This window comes from Eretmochelys imbricata, chromosome 2, assembly GCF_965152235.1.
Source record: "Eretmochelys imbricata isolate rEreImb1 chromosome 2, rEreImb1.hap1, whole genome shotgun sequence".
Lineage (NCBI taxonomy): Eukaryota > Metazoa > Chordata > Testudines > Cheloniidae > Eretmochelys > Eretmochelys imbricata.
In genome coordinates this window covers 65781130-65799352 of record NC_135573.1, presented here as the reverse complement: position 1 = coordinate 65799352, position 18223 = coordinate 65781130, and the positions used below count along the sequence as shown (strand labels likewise).

The window sequence follows — 18223 nt, the reverse complement described above, 5'->3', positions numbered from 1 at the left end:
CCACTAGAGAGAGAGAGAGAGAGAGAAATAGATACACACACGGGTAGATTCCCAGCAAGAAGCGAGGTATCAGAGAAAACGCTCTCACTTTCCTGCACCATCAGGGTGTTTGGAAAACACCCAGAATTTGCCTAAAATATAACATTTTACAACCACATCGCCCCCCTCGAACAACTCCCACCCCGCAAGAATGGCTTTGGTGTGGCTGCCTTTGCTTGAGAGGTTAACTCAGTGTGCAGCCTGCCAAGATTTAGCTCCCATTTACGCACAGCAAAACAACACCACAGATAAAGCACCTCAAATAAAACAAAACACAAGTCACCTTGTTGCAATAGTAGGGGTCCAGGCAGGGAGAAGGTCCCAGACAAGGGGTATCAGGAGTGGCAGCAGGCTGTGGTGGTGGAGGTGGTGAATAAAATCTTACGTCCATTTCACTAAAACATCAAGCAAACTCCTTTCCTCTTTTCCCCCCCTTTTTTTACTTAACGTTCGTGCAAAAAAAAAAAACACAACAAACAACAACAACAAAAACCCCAAGCAGCTTGAGAAGAATCAGCAAGAGGTGCCTGAGTTTAGGAGAAAAAGAAACACCTTCCTTGCCTCACATCCGTTGGTGGTTTGTAAAGAAAGAGAGAGAAAAAACTCTTCCAAAAAAGCACCAGTCTGCAGATGTCTGGAAGAGAACCAGCAGCAAACCCTCCTTCTTCTCCTAGAGCAGGGCAGGTAACTTAGAGTATTGTTTTCCCTGCACACACATGCACTGGTCGCTAGCCCTGGGTGTAGATTTCGCTCTCTATTGGATTCTCTGAGTTGTTTCCTTTCCTCTCTCTCTCGCCTCTCTCTCTTTTTTTTTTTTTTTAAATCTCTATCAGTGTGTGAGTGTTGGGGGGAGGGGGATTTTCGTTTCTCCACCTTGGGGAAGGGGGAAAGCTAGTGCACACCCGTGAGGCGCGGGGGGGGGAGGCGAGGCGGAGGCGCTCTGCTGGGCTGGCCCTGGAATGGCTGCCCCGTGCTGCTCGCCGGGAGGAGGAGAGGGACACCGTGTGCGCCGCTTCCAGAGTCGCGGCTCTGAGTGTGTTTCACACAAAGGGGCTCGCGAGCGCAGAGCCATTCGCGGCTGCCCAGGACGGGGCTGGGGAGTGCCGAGAGGGGGCGCTGCTGCAGCACCCCCCGGCCGCCACCCGACGGCCTGCCAGTTACTATGGTGCCTCCTCAGCACAGCGTGGCTGCCCTGCTCTGAGGGGAAGGAGAGGAGCCGGGATAGGGCGGGGTAGAGAAGGAGTTAAAGCAGGGGGCAGGGAGCAGCAAAAAGGAGGGTGGGGAAGCACTTAACTGGGACCCAGGAGCTCTGGGGTTTCTGTTCCTGACTCTGCCACAGGCTTCCTGGGTGGCCTTGGGCAAGTCACCCAGGGAACCTCTTTGCTGCCAGGAAATACCCACAGCATGGAGTCTGGGAGCCTGGGTCAGCCAGCAGGGGGCTCGGGAGGCAGGGTTAAGAATTGCAGTGTAGATGTTCAAGCTGGGGCTACAGCCTGGGCGCTGAGCCCCAAGATCTCAGGGCTTGGCCTCCAGCCTGAGCCAGGAAGTCTACACTGCAATTATTAGCCCCACAAGCCTGAGTTAGCTGACCAGGTCTTTTATTACAGTGTAGCCATATCTTCAGGGTGTGTCTACACTGTACATTAAGCCGAGACTCTCACGTTTGACCACAACTCCATCCCTTACGTCCACACACAGATCAGTCTGTCCTAGGACCCTGCTAGAGGCGTGGGCTAGGGCCCAAGTCCCTCTGTGACTTGCAGTGTGGATGGACATCAAGCCACAGACCTGAGACAGAAAGTTTGCGTAGATCAGTCTGGACACATTAGCACAGCCTTGAGACCTGGGTCCAGCAACTGTTAAGCCCAGGTTTACAATGCAGTGTAAATGTTTATCCAAGCGTGGGCTTGGAAACACTGGGTTCCACAGACCAGGGCTTAGTGTGCAGTGTAAACATACCTTTAATGTCCCTTTGCATCTCAGTTCCCCACCCCTAACCTGGGGATAATTATTCTTCCCAACCTCACAGGCATGTTGCCAGGACAACACCATGAACACCTGGGACACACATTCAGTGTCGCTATTTCTCACAATGTTATCACGAATCTCGTGATATCCTGTGGAGTCCATGGAAACATATGAGTAGGGGAAAAATCTCATCTTCCACTTTAAAAAAATAAAGTAATTTTCTATACTTCATGGTGGCAGAGACAAGCTTGAAATTATGACCTGAGTACACCATAATGGCTCAAAAAACACAAGGCAAATAAAACTAATCTGAAATGTATTATTATTATTATTAAAATATTTTATGAGTTTAGGGAGTCTCACCCATGAGTTTTGAATGGTTTAGGTTGGCAATATTGCTTGGGGCTGGCACAATATAAGTACTTACCATAGACAGATCAAAGAGGAAAATGGGAGGTGGGGTAGGGAAATAGGGAGGCAGAGAGGGTATCAAAAACAGGGAAGAGGAGCAAAAAATAGTGGGAATAAGGGTAAAAATGAGGGGAGGGAGGATAGGCAAAAACATGGGAGAGAGGGGCAGGTAAGCAAAAAAAGGGTATAAGGGAATAAAAACAGGGGAAGAGAAGGACCTTTAGGGGGATCACAAACAGGCCCCAGTGGCTTTCCTGCTGGCTTTCTGTCTGAGTTTTAATCAAGAACAGGAGGGATACAAAATAATGCAGATCTGTAGGAAGGATGGTACAGGAAAGACACCTTGAAATTTGGTAGATTTAAATATCACTGCACATTTAGAGAGATAATATGGAAGAAGAAAAAGTACCTTTTTACTTCTTCATTTAAAAAAGTCTAGGGTATGTCTACACTACGAGATTAGGTCGAATTTATAGAAGTCGGTTTTGTAGAAAGTGTTTTTATACAGTCGATTGTGTGTGTCCCGCTCTAAGTGCATGTAGTCGGTGGAGTGTGTCCACAGTACCGAGGCAACCGTCGACTTCCGGAGCGTTGCACTGTGGGTAGCTATCCCACAGTTCCCGCAGTCTCCGCCGCCCATTTGAATTCTGGGTAGAAATCCCAGTGCCTGATGGGGCTAAAACATTGTCACGGGTGGTTCTGGGTACATATCATCAGGCCCCCTTTCCCTCCCTCCTTCCATGAAAGCAAGGGCAGACCATCGTTTTGCGCCTTTTTTCTTGAGTTACCTGTGCAGACGCCATACCACGGCAAGCATGGAGCCCGCTCAGCTAACCATCACCGTATGTCTCCTGGGTGCTGGCAGACGTGGTACTGCATTGCTCCACAAGCAGCAGTTTATTGCCTTTTGGCAGCAGACAGTGCAGTATGACTGGTGGCTGTCATCGACGTAGTCCTGGGTGCTCTTTTAACTGACCTTGATGAGGTCAGGGGCGCCTGGGCAAACGTGGGAGTGACTCAGCCAGGTCATTTCCCTTTTAAGTTTCGTCTCATGGCGATTGAGTCCTACCGGCAGTGCACTGTCTTTTAATCAGCAGCCAGCAGAAGATGATGGCCAGTAGTCATACTGCACCGCCTTCTGCCGAGCACCCAGGAGATGACAATGGCTAGCAGTCATACTGCACAGTCTGCTGCCAGCAAGATGTATAAAGATAGATGAAGTGGCTCAAAACAAGAAATAGACCAGATTTGGTTTGTATTCATTTTCTCCTCCCTCCATCCGTGAAATCAACGGCCTGCTAACCCCAGTTTTGAGTTCTATCCTTGAGGGGGCCATTCTGTTTCTCGCAAAGCCACCCCCTTTCTTGATTTTAATTCCCTGTAAGCCAACCCTGTAAGCCATGTCATCAGTCGCCCCTCCCTCCATTAGGGCAACGGCAGACAATCATTCCGCACCTTTTTTCTGTGCAGACGCCATACCACGGCAAGCATGGAGCCCACTCAGATCACTTTTGCAATTAGGAGCACATTAAACACCACATACATTATCCAGCAGTATATGCAGCACCAGAACCTGGCAAAGCGAAACCGGGCGAGTAGGCGACGTCAGCGCAGTGACGAGAGTGATGAGGACATGGACACAGACTTCTCTCAAAGCACGGGCCCTGGCAATGTGGGCATCATGGTGCTACTAGGGCAGGTTCATGCAGTGGAACGCCAATTCTGGGCTCAGGAAACAAGCACAGACTGGTGGGACCGCATAGTGTTGCAGGTCTGGGACAATTCCCTGTGGCTGTGAAACTTTCACATGCGTAAGGGCACTTTCATGGAACTTTGTGACTTGCTTTCCCCTGCCCTGAGGTGCAAGAATACCAAGATGAGAGCAGCCCTCACAGTTGAGAAGCAAGTGGCAATAGCTCTGTGAAGGCTTGTAACACCAGACAGCTACTGGTCAGTCGGGAATCAATTTGGAATGGGCAAATCTACTGTGGGGGCTGCTGTGATGCTAGTAGCTAACGCAATCAAAGATCTGCTGATATCAAGGGTAGTGACCCTGGGAAATGTGCAAGTCATAGTGGATGGCTTTGCTGCAATGGGATTCTCTAACTGTGGTGGGGCCATAGACGGAACCCATATCCCTATCTTGGTACCGGAGCACCAAGCCGGTGAGTACATAAACCACAAGGGGTACTTTTCAATAGTGCTGCAAGCACTGGTGGATCACAAGGGACGTTTCACCAACATCAACGTGGGATGGCCGGGAAAGGTACATGACGCTCGCATCTTCAGGAACTCTGGTCTGTTTCAAAAGCTGCAGGAAGGGACTTTATTCCCAGACCAGAAAATAACTGTTAGGGATGTTGAAATGCTTATAGTTATCCTTGGGGACCCAGCCTACCCCTTAATGCCATGGCTAATGAAGCCACATACAGGCAGCCCGGACAGTAGTCAGGAGCTGTTCAACTACAGGCTGAGCAAGTGCAGAATGGTGGTAGAATGTGTATTTGGACTTTTAAAAGCATGCTGGCGCAGTTTACTGACTTGGTTAGACCTCAGTGAAACCAATATTCCCACTGTTATTACTGCTTGCTGTGCACTCCACAATATTTGTGAGAGTAAGGGGGAGACATTTATGGTGGGGTGGGAGGTTAAGGCAAATCGCCTGGCTGCTGGTTACGCACAGCCAGACACCAGGGCGGTTAGAAGAGCACAGAAGGGCACGGTGCTCATCAGAGAAGCTTTGAAAACCAGTTTCATGACTAGCCGGGCTATGGTGTGAAAGTTCTGTTTGTTTCTCCTTGATGAAACCCCCCGCCCCTTGGTTCACTCTACTTCCCTGTAAGCTAACCACCCTCCCCTCCTCCCTTCGATCACCGCTTGCAGAGGCAATAAAGTCATTGTTGCTTCACATTCATGCATTCTTTATTAAGTCATCACACAAATAGGGGGATAACTGCCAAGATAGCCCAGGAGGGATGGTGGAGGAGAGAAGCACCAGGAGGGGTGGTGGAGGAGGGAAGGATAAGGCCACAGAGCACTTTAAAACTTATTGAATGCCAGCCTTCTGTTGCTTGGGCAATCCTCTGGGGTGGAGTGGCTGGGTGGCCGGAGGGGCCCCCCCACCACGTTCTTGGGCGTCTGGGTGAGGAGGCTATGGAACTTGGGGAGGAGGGCGGTTGGTTACACAGGGGCTGTAGCGGCGGTCTGTGCTCCTGCTGCCTTTCCTGCAGCTCAACCATATGCTGGAGCATATTAGTTTGATCCTCCAGCTGCCTCAGCATTGAATCCTGCCTCCTCTCATCACGCTGCCGCCACCTTTCAACTTCAGCCCTCTCTTCAGCCTGCCACTTACTCTCTTCAGCCCGCCACCTCTCCTCCCAGTCATTTTGTGCTTTCCTGCGCTCTGACATTGTCTGCCTCCACGCATTCGTCTGTGCTCTGTCAGTGTGGGAGGACAGCATGAGCTCAGAGAACATTTCATCGTGAGTGTGTTTTTTTCACCTTCTAATCTTCGCCAGCCTCTGAGAAGGAGAAGATCCTTGATCCTTGAAACACATGCAGCTGGTGGAGAAAAAAAGAAAAGGGACAGTGGTATTTAAAAAGACACATTTTATAGAACAATGAGTACACTCTTTCACGGTAAACCTTGCTGTTAACATTACATACATAGCACATGTGCTTTCATTCCAAGGTCGTATTTTGCCTCCCCCCAGCACGTGGCTAGTCCCTGATTCTGGGACTCCATCATGGTCACCTCTGCTGATGAGCTCTGCATGGTCACCTGCAGCTTGCCATGCTGGCCAAACAGGAAATTGAAATTCAAAAGTTCGCTGGCCTTTTCCTGTCTACCTGGCCAGTGCATCTGAGTTGAGAGTGCTGTCCAGAGCGGTCACAATGGAGCACTCTGGGATAGCTCCTGGAGGCCAATACCGCCTAATTGTGTCCACAGTACCCCAAATTCGACCCAGGAAGGCCGATTTCAGCGCTAATCCCCTTGTCGGGGTGGAGTAAGGAAATTGATTTTAAGTCGAAAAAAAGGGCTTTGTCGTGTGGACGGGTGCAGGGTTAAATCGATTTAACGCTGCTAAATTTGACCCCAACTCCTAGTGTAGACCAGGGCTAAGAACTTTAATGACCTCTCCACAGATAAGCCTTGGTGATCACTCCTAATTCCATAGTGATGTTTAAATCTACCACATGATCATATACACATTTGCTTCATAAGATTCAGAGCGTAAAAGTACTTTCACTGTTGTGTGTGTATTTATGAAAATATTCTTTCTTAACATTGTATAAAACCAACAACCCTAAAACAAACATTTTAAAATATATTTTGGTTTGTTAAGTAACAAAAAATGTGATTGTTAAGAAAATAAAGCAATGCTTCTGTGAGAACCATTGATCTCTGTGTTCAGTGGTTCAAACATTTTCATAGTGTGAAGAATCTGTTAAGATAGGGTGTGTTTCCTGACCACCTGCACATCCAACCACCCAAACCTGATATCACCTTTTCCACTAGCAACTATAAAGACTGGTTACATAATTTATATATAGAGAGACACCAGATAAGAAGGGCCTGAAGCAGGGTTCCTTTTGCATACTTTAGTTTAATTGATCAAAAGTACCTCTGGAGATTCTCAGTGTTACCATTCTCATAATTTTATTATTAAAAGTCTTGTGATATTAGGTGTTTTTCTTAAACCCTCTTTCTTGGCTTCATGTGATTATGACAGAATCTCAGCTTTCATTTTCTTTAAATAAATAAGTTTCGAGATTTTATGGTTGTGGAGAAAATATTGAAAATGTGGTACAAGTTCATCCTAAAGGCTCATCCATAAGAAGGCAAATAAAAAGAGCCCCAGAAATGTATTCTTTAAAAAAAAACAATCATGATTTTCCGGGGCCTGATTTGGGATTGGCAATTAGGAGAATCCCAAACTGGTTGTTCAAGCATGTTATTGCTTGAAGACTGACAGATATTTCACTGTTGCTAATGGTTTGTCCATTGACCATAGTCTGATGCAGAGGAAGGGAAAGAGCTCTGTCAGGAAGCTCTGTACTGAGAAGCTGCTAGTGAGAGGCTACTGTTACTCAGAAGCTGTGGTTTGTCTTTCTGGTTTGTAGAGGAGTATGATAATAAAGATGTTGATTCTAAAAGAATTGCTCTGGATGCTAGATGCAGAGGTGAGGATTTGGGTATCTGAATGACAATGGAGTACAAAGATACAAGCAGCAGGATAAATTGTAACATTAGATTTAAATGAAAAATAATGGTAATGCCCTTTGTGACAGATAGTGCACACACAGGCAATATCTCTGGGGACCAAATTGTATTAGGTTTATGTATCACTGTAGACCATTGTATGCAGCTCCAGGGGGGAGGGTTACAACAACTGCTCCAGGAACCAAAATTAATGGGGGAGAGGGGTGATTAAGGTGAATTACTTAGATTGTAAACACTTCCAGAGAGGTACCTCCCCATAGGGAGGCTTGCACATACTGATACAAACTGGGTTTCCCAGAGACCAACAGACAAAGAAAGGGCTTTTGGCATCAGATGGCTGTATTTAAGCTAACTCAAGGGGGCAGGCTCTCTGGATCTTGAATTCAGGCCCGTGCTACGTAACTCCAGTTACTGACTCCAGCTTGACCCTTGGCATGACTGCTGACCCCAGCTCCAGCTTAATCCTTGGCATGGCTTCTGACTTTGACACTGGCTCCAACCTTTGGCATGGCTTCTGACTCTGGCTTTGACATTTTGCATGACTTCCAACCATGACCCTGACTCTGTCCCTGGCTCTGACCACTACGTCAGACCATCCCATTACAGGCCCTGACAGCTTGCTCAGACCAATTTGCTCTCCTCTGGGACTCATTACTGAAACCCTGGACTAAGTATGGACATGACTAAGGCTCTCATCCCTCCATTGTCCCAGGGGCCTATGAGCCTGCAGGAGCAGATTGCTGCCCTCCAGACTGAGGGACCAAGTGCTATGGCTACAGACAAGGAATCGCTCCTTCTGTGAGCAAGCTACAGCCCTTGGAGTAGCTGCTGGTACCCACTTGGCTGCCCTTACGATGCCGGCTCAGTTAACTGACCCCGGAGTCCCTCTGCCGAAAAGATATGATGGTACCCAAAATAAGTTGTGTGGGTTCCTTACCCAATGCAGACTCCTGGTTATGCTCCAGGAGTGTTAAACAGATCAAGTTAAGGTGGGGCTAGTACTGAGCCTGCTTACTGGGAGCAGGAGAGGGCTCTGGTGTGGGCCTCTTCCCCTTCTAGAGCAGGATCACCTAGTGTAGACTAATTGGGACTTAGTCTTACAAGTATTCGCCATTATATTTGATGACCCTCACAAAGCCCGCAGGGCAGAGACTGCCTTACAAAAGCTTCGGCAAACCCTGGGGTCAGCTCCTTCTTAGGTCTCCCAGTTCACACACTTAGCCATAGACACAGCCTGGAAGAATGCTGCTGACCTCCATCAGTTTCCGCATAGTCTTTGTGAAAAACTAAAAGATGAGCTGGCCCCCTGCCAATTTGTAAGGAACTGCCCCTGTCAGCCTACCAATTTAGAAGTCTTTATGGACTTATATATCCTGATAGACCTATGTATCCTGATAGACACCAAATTGCACAAACAGCAACTGGAATTTAACAGGGCCCTGCCTACCTCCTGCACTCACCCTAGGCTAAGCCCTCAGGCCCAAGCAAGCTCAGCTTCAATCAAGCTCATGCAGACTGACCCACCTGTTCCTGAGCGAGGAAGAGTGTAGAAAAAAGGAGAACCTCTGCTTCTATTGTGGTGGAGCAGCATATGCAGTATCCACGTGTCTTATCAAAACCTCTGCTAACCCAATGACAGGAAAATGAGTAATCCCAGACCCAGTCAGGGTCACGAACCTGGTTACCACCAGGGAGAAACCCCAACGCTATGTTAAACCAAGAGTTCCTTCTGCAGATTCTCTTGCAGCTGTGGATCCCAGCGGTTGAACAAATCTGTGTTCTCAGTCTTCCAGTACAGCCCAAGGTTATCCCAGATCTGGTAGAAACAGTAGACAGGTCACCTCTGGCATTGGGCCTGGTGACACAGGAGACCACACTACTGGAAGTGGTGATTGGGTAACACTGGGAAGTTCTACAATTTAGCCTTATTTTCTCCTCAGATGTCACCCTAATTTTAGGGGCACCCTGGCTAGCCCATCATGACCCCCATATTCTGTAGTCCCAACTCATTTCCTTCCCGTCAGGCTACTGACGGCCACCTTATTGAACCCAGAAACGCCAACCCAGCACAAGGAACTACTGAGACTACCAGGATGTCTTTAAAACACAGCACATGGACTCACTGCCCTACATCATGTGTACAATTCCCCCATCAACCTTCATCTCAGAGCCACAGTTACTTTTGGGCATATATATTCTATCTCACAACAGAGCTAGCAGTGTTAAGGGAATACCTTCAGGAAGACTTAGATAAAGGCTTTATGCACTGCTCTACCTCTCCCACAGGCACCCTTTTTGTAAAAGAAGAAGGATGTTTCTCAGGGCACTGAACTAAATAACCATATGCAATCGGTACACTTAACCATTAGTCTCAGAGCGCTTAAACCAAACAGGATCAGTTTTGATGTTCACCAAACCGGACTTTACAAGAGTATGTAATTTAGTTCAAATCAGGGCAGGAGACTAGTGGAAGACAGCCTTTAAAACTGGGTATGGACATTTTGACTATTTGGTAATGCCCTTTAAACTCACCAGCGCTCCTGCCACGTTCCAGTGACTGATCAAAGACATATTTTGAGATATCCTAGACTAGTTTGTGGTAGCATATCTAGATGATACCTTAATCTACTCCAGTGATCGAGCCAGACACAACCATCATGTTGGTGAATCAGCACAGGTTGTATGCAAAACTGGAAAAATTGTGCATTTGACCAGTCATCTGTCAAATTTGTATGGTTCACTTGTCAGCAGATGGACTATGGATGGACCCTCAGAATGTATTAGCAAGATCCCTGGAGCACATGAGACATGCAAAGATTCATGGGGTTTACTAACTCTTAAAGGAGGTTTATTCCAAACTTCTCAGAGGCTACAACCCCTATCACTACCATTCTCCAAAAACCCACAAGGTTTCACTGGTCTCTGGAGGCTCTCTGGAGACCTTTGAATGGATGAAGATAGCTTTCATGTCTGCCCCAGAGCTAGTCTACCCTGATCCTGACCAACTCTTTATCCTGAAGGCTAATGCCTCTGATGTAGCCATTGGGGTAGTACTATCCCAAAGAACAGATTATTGTAAACATAGTGAAAATAAGAAATTGACCTAAGGCCTCTTTAAACTGTTCTAACTGAAACTTGAATTTGTTTATTTGAATATGATGCAACATTGTTTTCTAAATTAAAAATCCATTGTAAGAAATAATAAAGGTTTTTTTTAACTCTAAGATGTATTTTCTCATCGTCATTAATACTATAAGCTTGTGTCAGAAAAAAAAAATCACAACCCAATACAAGAGAGGATGTCATAGTTCAGAAGGCTTTGCTCCATTTGGCACATTTTTGAGGATTTGTGACCCAAAACAACAGAAATGGCACAGAGGTGTGTATGTTGTAACACAAGTATGATATAAGTGTGTGGAGGATGAGATTCTAGTATAACTGGGTATGTATATAATGGATGAGCATCCTGACACAGGTCTAACTGATAGCTACACACGTCATAGAGTCAAAAAGTCACCTCTTCTGGGGACTGATTTCTTAAGTAGCTTGTTATGGTAGGTCTCACTGACCCTAACAGCAATAAGGAGATCAGCCTTTCTTATCATTGAACTCTTCTTGACGATTTTTGTAGTGTGCAGTATTAGACAGAAATCTTCTTTCTAGGTCAGGGATATGTCTTTCTACCTCTTATTTTTCTAGAACAAATATATGGAGTCCATTGTAAGGCAAATCTAATTTCTATTAATTCTTGAGATCCCATATTTTATTTTGTAGTCTCTCAAGGTAACAATGCATTCTAAATTTTGGTCTAAGGTCATATAGTTTGATGATTGTTGTTGTTTTATTAGTTCCCCTTGTAAGACACCAGAGCGCAACATCACCTGGTCATGTTTAATGATGTTCTCCTCCAAATGTTCTGCTTCTGCTCTGGTTGTTGAAATAGAATCAACATTGATTTCATTTCAGAATGAACTGTGCAATGTGACCAATAGTAGGGGATGAAGAGGCAGAATAGATTATTAATCTTTAAAAGTACATTTCCCTTTAATATGAATGTTAATCAAATTCTATGAACCATGTAGAAGGGAATCCTGAAGCCACATTTGAAATGACCACAATTTTTTAAAAAAATTGTGTAGCTACAAGGAAACAGCTGTGTCATTCTATAGATCCCCCTGAAAATTATTTTTCAAAGAATAGAAACAGAACAAACATAAAAAAGAATAAATAGAAATAGAAAAAAACCTAGCAGCAATCTCACAGTGTACACGAATAATCAATACATTATACAGTGCAGGTAAAAAAGAAATATCCCATCTCCCTAAGCACAACCACTGAAGTGGCATCTTCCTGACCACAAGTTACCTTGAAAAGATACATTTTTGTAGTGCATCCTGAAGGTCAACAGGCCTGGACTGTTATAACAAGATGCAGGAGTTGGTTTCAAAGCTAAGGGCCCCTCAAATCCAATTGCTCTACCACCAGCACCCTGTCTTTTGAATCAAGTGTGAGCTCCACTGGTCATAGCTGCATTGGTGAGAAGGGAGGTAGTCTATCAAGTAAGAAGATCCCAAGCCATTTTGTGTACCACATCTGACTTAATTGCCAGTATGCTTGCACCTTTTGCATATACACCTCAACCCTGCCATAAAGCTGTCCTCAGGAGCCAAAAAAATCTTACCGCATTACAGGTGAAATCGCGTTATATCCAACTTGCTTTGGCCTCGAGCATTTCTGTTATTAAAGCAGCCCCGCCACCCAGGGTGCTGCTTTACCGCATTGTATACGAACGGTGTTATATCGCGTCACGTTATATCGGGGTAGAGGTGTATTGAAAAGGAAGAACAGGATGAGTATGTACCTCTTGCAAATATAACTGCAATGGAAAAAACAAAGTATATGCCTGCACTTACAAAGACAGTTGATTAGAGTCCTTTATCTACTATGTTTGTCTGCCTTTCTCTCTCATTAGCATTAAAGTTTACTAAATATTTTTCCAAAGGAATGAGCCAGTCAATTATTCCAATAATCATTTACTTCCAAATTATTTTCATTTTTTCTTCTTAATAATAGTGTGCACTTGTACACACACACAGAGACACAAAAATCAGCAATACTGTTCAGTAAATGTCAGAGTTTAAGCCAAGCCCACAAAAGAATGCAAACTGAAAAGCAAGTATCATTAAGACAGATAAATTGTACTATAAAGTCGGTATTTCAGGAAGCCAAGCAAAACTCACAGAAGAGTATAGAATGCATTTCTGAATTTCCATGTCTTTGTGGGTTTAAGTCATACCCTTAACCTTATTTGAATAAAGTATTTTTGTACTTTAATATATTCCATACAGAATATATAAAGAAGATTTAATAACTGTCTCTTACCAGTGGTTTATCTCTACCTCAGAGAAAGCCAGAATAAGTTTCTAGTGAAATCACTGAAAAAGCATACACTCTAAGTCTTCTATCAAATTATTTCCAGTCTTGCTGATTTGTAAAAGATCTTTTAAAAAGATTCTGTGTTTCTGTTTAAAACGTTAAAAGTTTGATTCTGTGCCCCAAACTTATAAAGGAATTACAAATAATCAGTAAAAGTCTAGTTTGCGCTCTTTACCTTTAAATATCCTATCAGTTTCAATATATGTGCATGTGGAATTTGCACTAACATTTAACCCCCGATCTTGCAAAATGTGAAAAACTATATTCACATATTATATAACCCTAGCCGTAATAAGGAATTAAACATCCTAGAAGAATGAATTCCTGGGATTCCTAGGATTCTGCACCCTTTTTTGTTTTTTCAGATGTGCTTTATAATTCTGGGGCCTGATTCTGGAACTCACTCTGAGTAGTAAGGACTCACAATGAGTAATATTTATTCAAGTAGTCAACATGGATAAGGGTTCCAGAACAAGACCCTTTGAAATATAACAAATATCAATTAAATGCCTTCTGTTACAATGACAAATTTACTCAAATACCTCTGCAGTATTTCAGACTCTTCAGTCTTTTGGTTTGGCCAAGTTACACTCAGTGAAGAGAATTGGAATGGTGGTTCTAAACCATCTTCCTGCTCCTCTTATCCATGGCCTGATTGGGGACCTAATTTGTCATAAGGTCTGCTACTCTGTCAGCCATTGATCACAAATGTGCGATACACTCAAGCTCTACCTCCCACATCCTTGGCTTGCTATCGGATGGCATAAAGCCATCTGTGGGCTTGTCTTCACTGCAAAACAAACTCAGATTATAACTTCAGTGTTGCCCCTAATTTGAGTGCTGTCCATACATAAAACACCTTAAACTGAGATTTAAGTTGTGCTTTTAATTTGAGTTGGCTGGCCCCATAGTAGCTACAGTTAGCACAACTTGTCAGCTGCTTAGAGCCTTAGAAAACTGCTCTGCAGTGTGGATTCCAGCTAGTACCACTTGAGTGCCTCTAGTCCTCCAGTGCTTTCTGATAATTTCCCTCATGTGCGCCAAGTGAATGGACAAGTTCTCCTACAATTCACTGGGAAAGAATTCACAGAGTGACTCAGCTTACTGCAGTGCAAAGAACCATGGGATATGCCCTCAGACGTTTTAGTGCCAGTGAGTGCAGCACCAATGTAGACACAGCAGGTTGAATATTATTTCACAGTGTGGCTGCTCTCACTTGAGTTAGGCTAATTTGAGAGAAAGTAATTGGCGTGTTGGTAACTTGAGTTAACTCTGCAGTGAACACATACCCTGTGCTACCTTTGTGCCATTTGGTGATTTCCTGTAATGGGATATACAAACGGCACACTGGACAATAAGGGGTTAAGGAGCTGTTCTGGGCTCAGCCACACCTGAAAGACATGAACAGGCTGGATGAGGAACTTAAAAAGGGAGCAGAATAGCTCACTTGTTGGCAGGCCAGGGAAGAGAACAGACCTTCAACTCACAGCTCCTGAGGAAAAGAACTGACTGAAGGCAAGAGCTTCCCAGACAATCGCTACCTGAAGGCCCCTCCCTGAGGGAAAGCAGGGCTAGACCCTGATACACCCTGAGAGGGAGACATTTTTCTCTCTCTCTCTCTTACTAACTCAGTTTGTTTGTGTTAGTTCCCCTTTCTTTTTGTTCACGGACTACCCTGGAAGGGGTAAGACTTTGAAGTGTCCTAGCCAACGGGCCAAGTTACAGGAAGAGGCAGGCTACCACAGAGGTGGAGCAGTCACCAGAGAGAGAGCTGCTACTCCATGCCTATCATGAGGAGGGGCCAGTGGTGAACTGATCCCTTCACACAGGGAGGAATCATTCAAAAAAGACCTTTCAAGTAAGGGTTAGTTTCCCTGTATTAAAATATTTTGAGATCTTGAAGTAGAGTCACCATACACAGAATGCAAATAAGAAAAAACAACTGCTTTTGCCAAACTATGGCACGGCTGTTGACTGTAGAAACAAAAGTAAAAATTTGACCATGAATTAGCCTAACAGAAAATTATCTCTGATATTTGGGGCCACACAGACTGCAGGTGTTGGCTGTACAGTAGGTCATCTTATCCAATAACTTAAATACATTAAATGGTCGAGCAAGCCACTGGGATGAGAATTCCTGTAAATAAACTATTCACTTTCCATGCCTTTCTAGATGGTCTATATTATTATTTAGAATCTCAGATAGCTTCTTGGACATTGGAGATTTGCCAAGATAGAATTGTCCATTTTGTACAGAACTGACCTGACCCTAAATATTGGACAGACACAAGAGCATATATAGAACACACAGTGAAATTGTTCTCTTATTGGAGATAAGCTAGGGAAACACAAGGTTGCAGCTATGGGAGTCTAATGGCGCTTCAGGCTACGTTGTATCAGTGAGCACCAAATGGTCATGGTATTGAAAGATGGTAGGGCAGTCTATGACAGATCTTATGTGGGATCAACTTCATCCCTGAGCAGCATATGACTATAAGCATTCTGGGACTGCAAGAAAGGAGGTCTCATACTTGAGATCAACCTCTACTCTACAGAGGAGAAACCCAAGAAATACATAGCAGAGCCAATTCTACGGTCCTTATTCAGTCACATTCACAGTATAATAAAGGGGAGTTTTACTTGATTGTGGACTACAGAAGTGATTCTAGACCTGCTTTGGGTCAGAAGCCAGGTAGACTATGTGAGGCTGGATAGTGCAATGTGTGCAATTTTATAGATTAAAAGGAGGATGGTTTTGTATCTGTAGCCTAGGAGTAGGACTTAAGAGATCTAAGTGCTCTTGCTGGATCTCTCAGGCTTCCTGTGTGATGTGCAAGTCATTTCACATCTCTGTACCTCAGCTCTCCCATCTATAATATGGGGACAATCATATCTGGTGTGAGGATTAATTTATTAATGTTTGCAAATTGCTTTGAGATCCTTCTGTGGAAGGTGATATATCAATGGAAAGTATCATAGTCATACATAGAGACCAACATGCTAAACAGTGAGTCATCTTTCAGTGCTGGTATAGTTTTATGTTCTGTTTGTTACTGAAGAGTCTGAATAATATAAATATAGACATTCCATTAAGACAGACAAAATATGCTTTATTCATGTAATATATGAAGATTTTTCACTTCCCCAAATGACAGCTGTCAAACTTTGTTCCATCCTCAGTAATACAGCTACAAAATGGGAAATTTCCACATTTTTCTGTATTGGCGAGGTGGGGGAGGGATTATTATCAGAAAGTATCAGCAATTTAAAACAAGCTTTCAAATGGAAACATGGTGGGCTAAGAATTATTTTTTAATAATTACAGCATTACAGGGAATAATAATAATAAAAATAAAAAATTTATAATAAAAATCCCATAAGTAAAACCTGGTGTGGGGGTGAAAATAGAAATGGCCTGGCCCAGGACGAGATGAGCTGAGAAAAATCCAGCTCTGTAAGTGATGACCAAACCAATTATATTTAAGCACTTTACAGAAAATCTAGTCTATAGGAAGATATTTATGGTATTGCAAGTGCTTCTGTAGATTTTGCCCGCACTTAATTTTTTTTCAATCTTTCCATAACAGAATCAATTATTTCACATTCTGTTTTCAGTCTGCTTGACTTTCCTTGCCTTTCTCTCCCCCCTCTTGTACACCCCTTCTCGCTCTCATATCACCTCAGAGCTTTCAGAAAAAATACTGCCTTTCTGTGTGCTATGTTCTTGAGCTTTAGCAATTTTCCATTTCACTTCTTTCTCGTTCTACTTTTTCCATTTAATATTTGAGGAGAAAAATTGTTCTTTTGAAGGTGAACAGGACTCTCTGTCAAGATGGTTTGGGGCCAAGAATTTAGTACTTTCACATATAAAGTTTACTTTTGGTTTACTGTGTTTTCCATTCAACTGTTGTCTATAAATAAATCAATAAATAAAGCTTTGTTTTACCAACCCCAGATGGTGTGTTCATGCAACTGTCAATGTTACATGTTCACAGATTACTTCCCAGTATCTTGGAGACGTACTGTAGGCTTAAGAGGTACATAATCCACCCCTTCCTCTGCCATACAGTGCTTACCCAGTGTTTTTAAGGGGCTGTGTTGGTTTGGTGGGGGGAGGAAAATTGGTCAAGGTTTGTGTGATTGGTCAGGAATTTGTATCCTGGGCTCATATGGTTTTCTGAGGGAGTAAGGGAAGGGAAATTGCATCACTAGGCTATTGCCAGCGATCACCAGATAGTTTTGCCAGTGAGTGGGAGGGTGGTGCGTATAAAAGTGAGTGGGAGGGTGGTGCACCCCTGGTAGCAGAGTGTGGCACTGCAAGTACACATCTTAATTTCCCCCATTGGGTTCTCTCTAAGTTCAGCACATCTTTTACGTATCAAACAGCCCCCTCCCTCTGCTGAGGGTCTCATTTGCTAACAGAAAGTTCAAACACAAGAACAATTTTCACCATGGCTTCTTAGCAGGGAGGGAGACTCCATCTGATTTTGTCAGCCTTACCCCCAAGCCCTTTACCCTCAAGGCACTCTTAAGCTTGATTCCTTCTTTGAAGCCAGGACCTTCATGCCAACAGAAGCTCTACTCCAGGCAGCAGCATGTTCACAAGTATCTGTGAGGTCCCACCTTAAGTGCCTCTCCTTGGGAGTTCTCTGGCACTGTTCCCTGTGAATTCCTCTCCCCTTAGGTGCTTCCTCACTTTAGGAGCACCTTCCTCTCACTGAGCTCAGGTATTATTTTATCATGTTGCAGGTACTTGTTGATCCAATAGCTGCCAACCAGCCACTTAGGCAGTTCATTATTACAGAGATGGGCTCATTCTCTTTAAAGAAATCTATCACAGGTAGACTAGGCCCTGACACCCCCCCCGCCCCTTAAAGGGGTCCACCCCCCTGTGACAGTGTAGTTATTCAAAGCAGTGAAGGTGGGTGAGGGCAGGTGGCTTTAGTTAGAGCCCAGGGACTTGCTGAGATTGGAGAATGTAGCGTGAAAGGCTGTATATTACAATAGAGATGAAGTTTTAAGAATAAATAAAAACAATAAAAAACATACAGACTTTAAATAAAGTTGCTAGTGATCATAGGTGCCGACTTACCCTCTTTCGCATGGGTGCTTGACCCATTCTCTGCCTCCGGCCCCACCCCTATT

The 18223-nt window shown here is 44.3% G+C and overlaps 1 protein-coding gene across 2 annotated transcripts in view; it reads right to left on the bottom strand.

Moving 5' to 3' along the window:
* The window catches only part of TOX (thymocyte selection associated high mobility group box), a 272534-nt gene extending 271561 nt beyond the window's left edge, over positions 1-973 (bottom strand). For both annotated transcript variants that reach the window (XM_077810228.1, XM_077810230.1), the window contains exon 1: positions 323-973. In XM_077810228.1, the coding sequence (XP_077666354.1) occupies positions 323-430 (108 nt within the window). In that variant the 5' untranslated portion in view covers positions 431-973. The remainder of the gene's footprint in view (positions 1-322) is intronic.
* Positions 974-18223: the final 17250 nt, after the last annotated feature.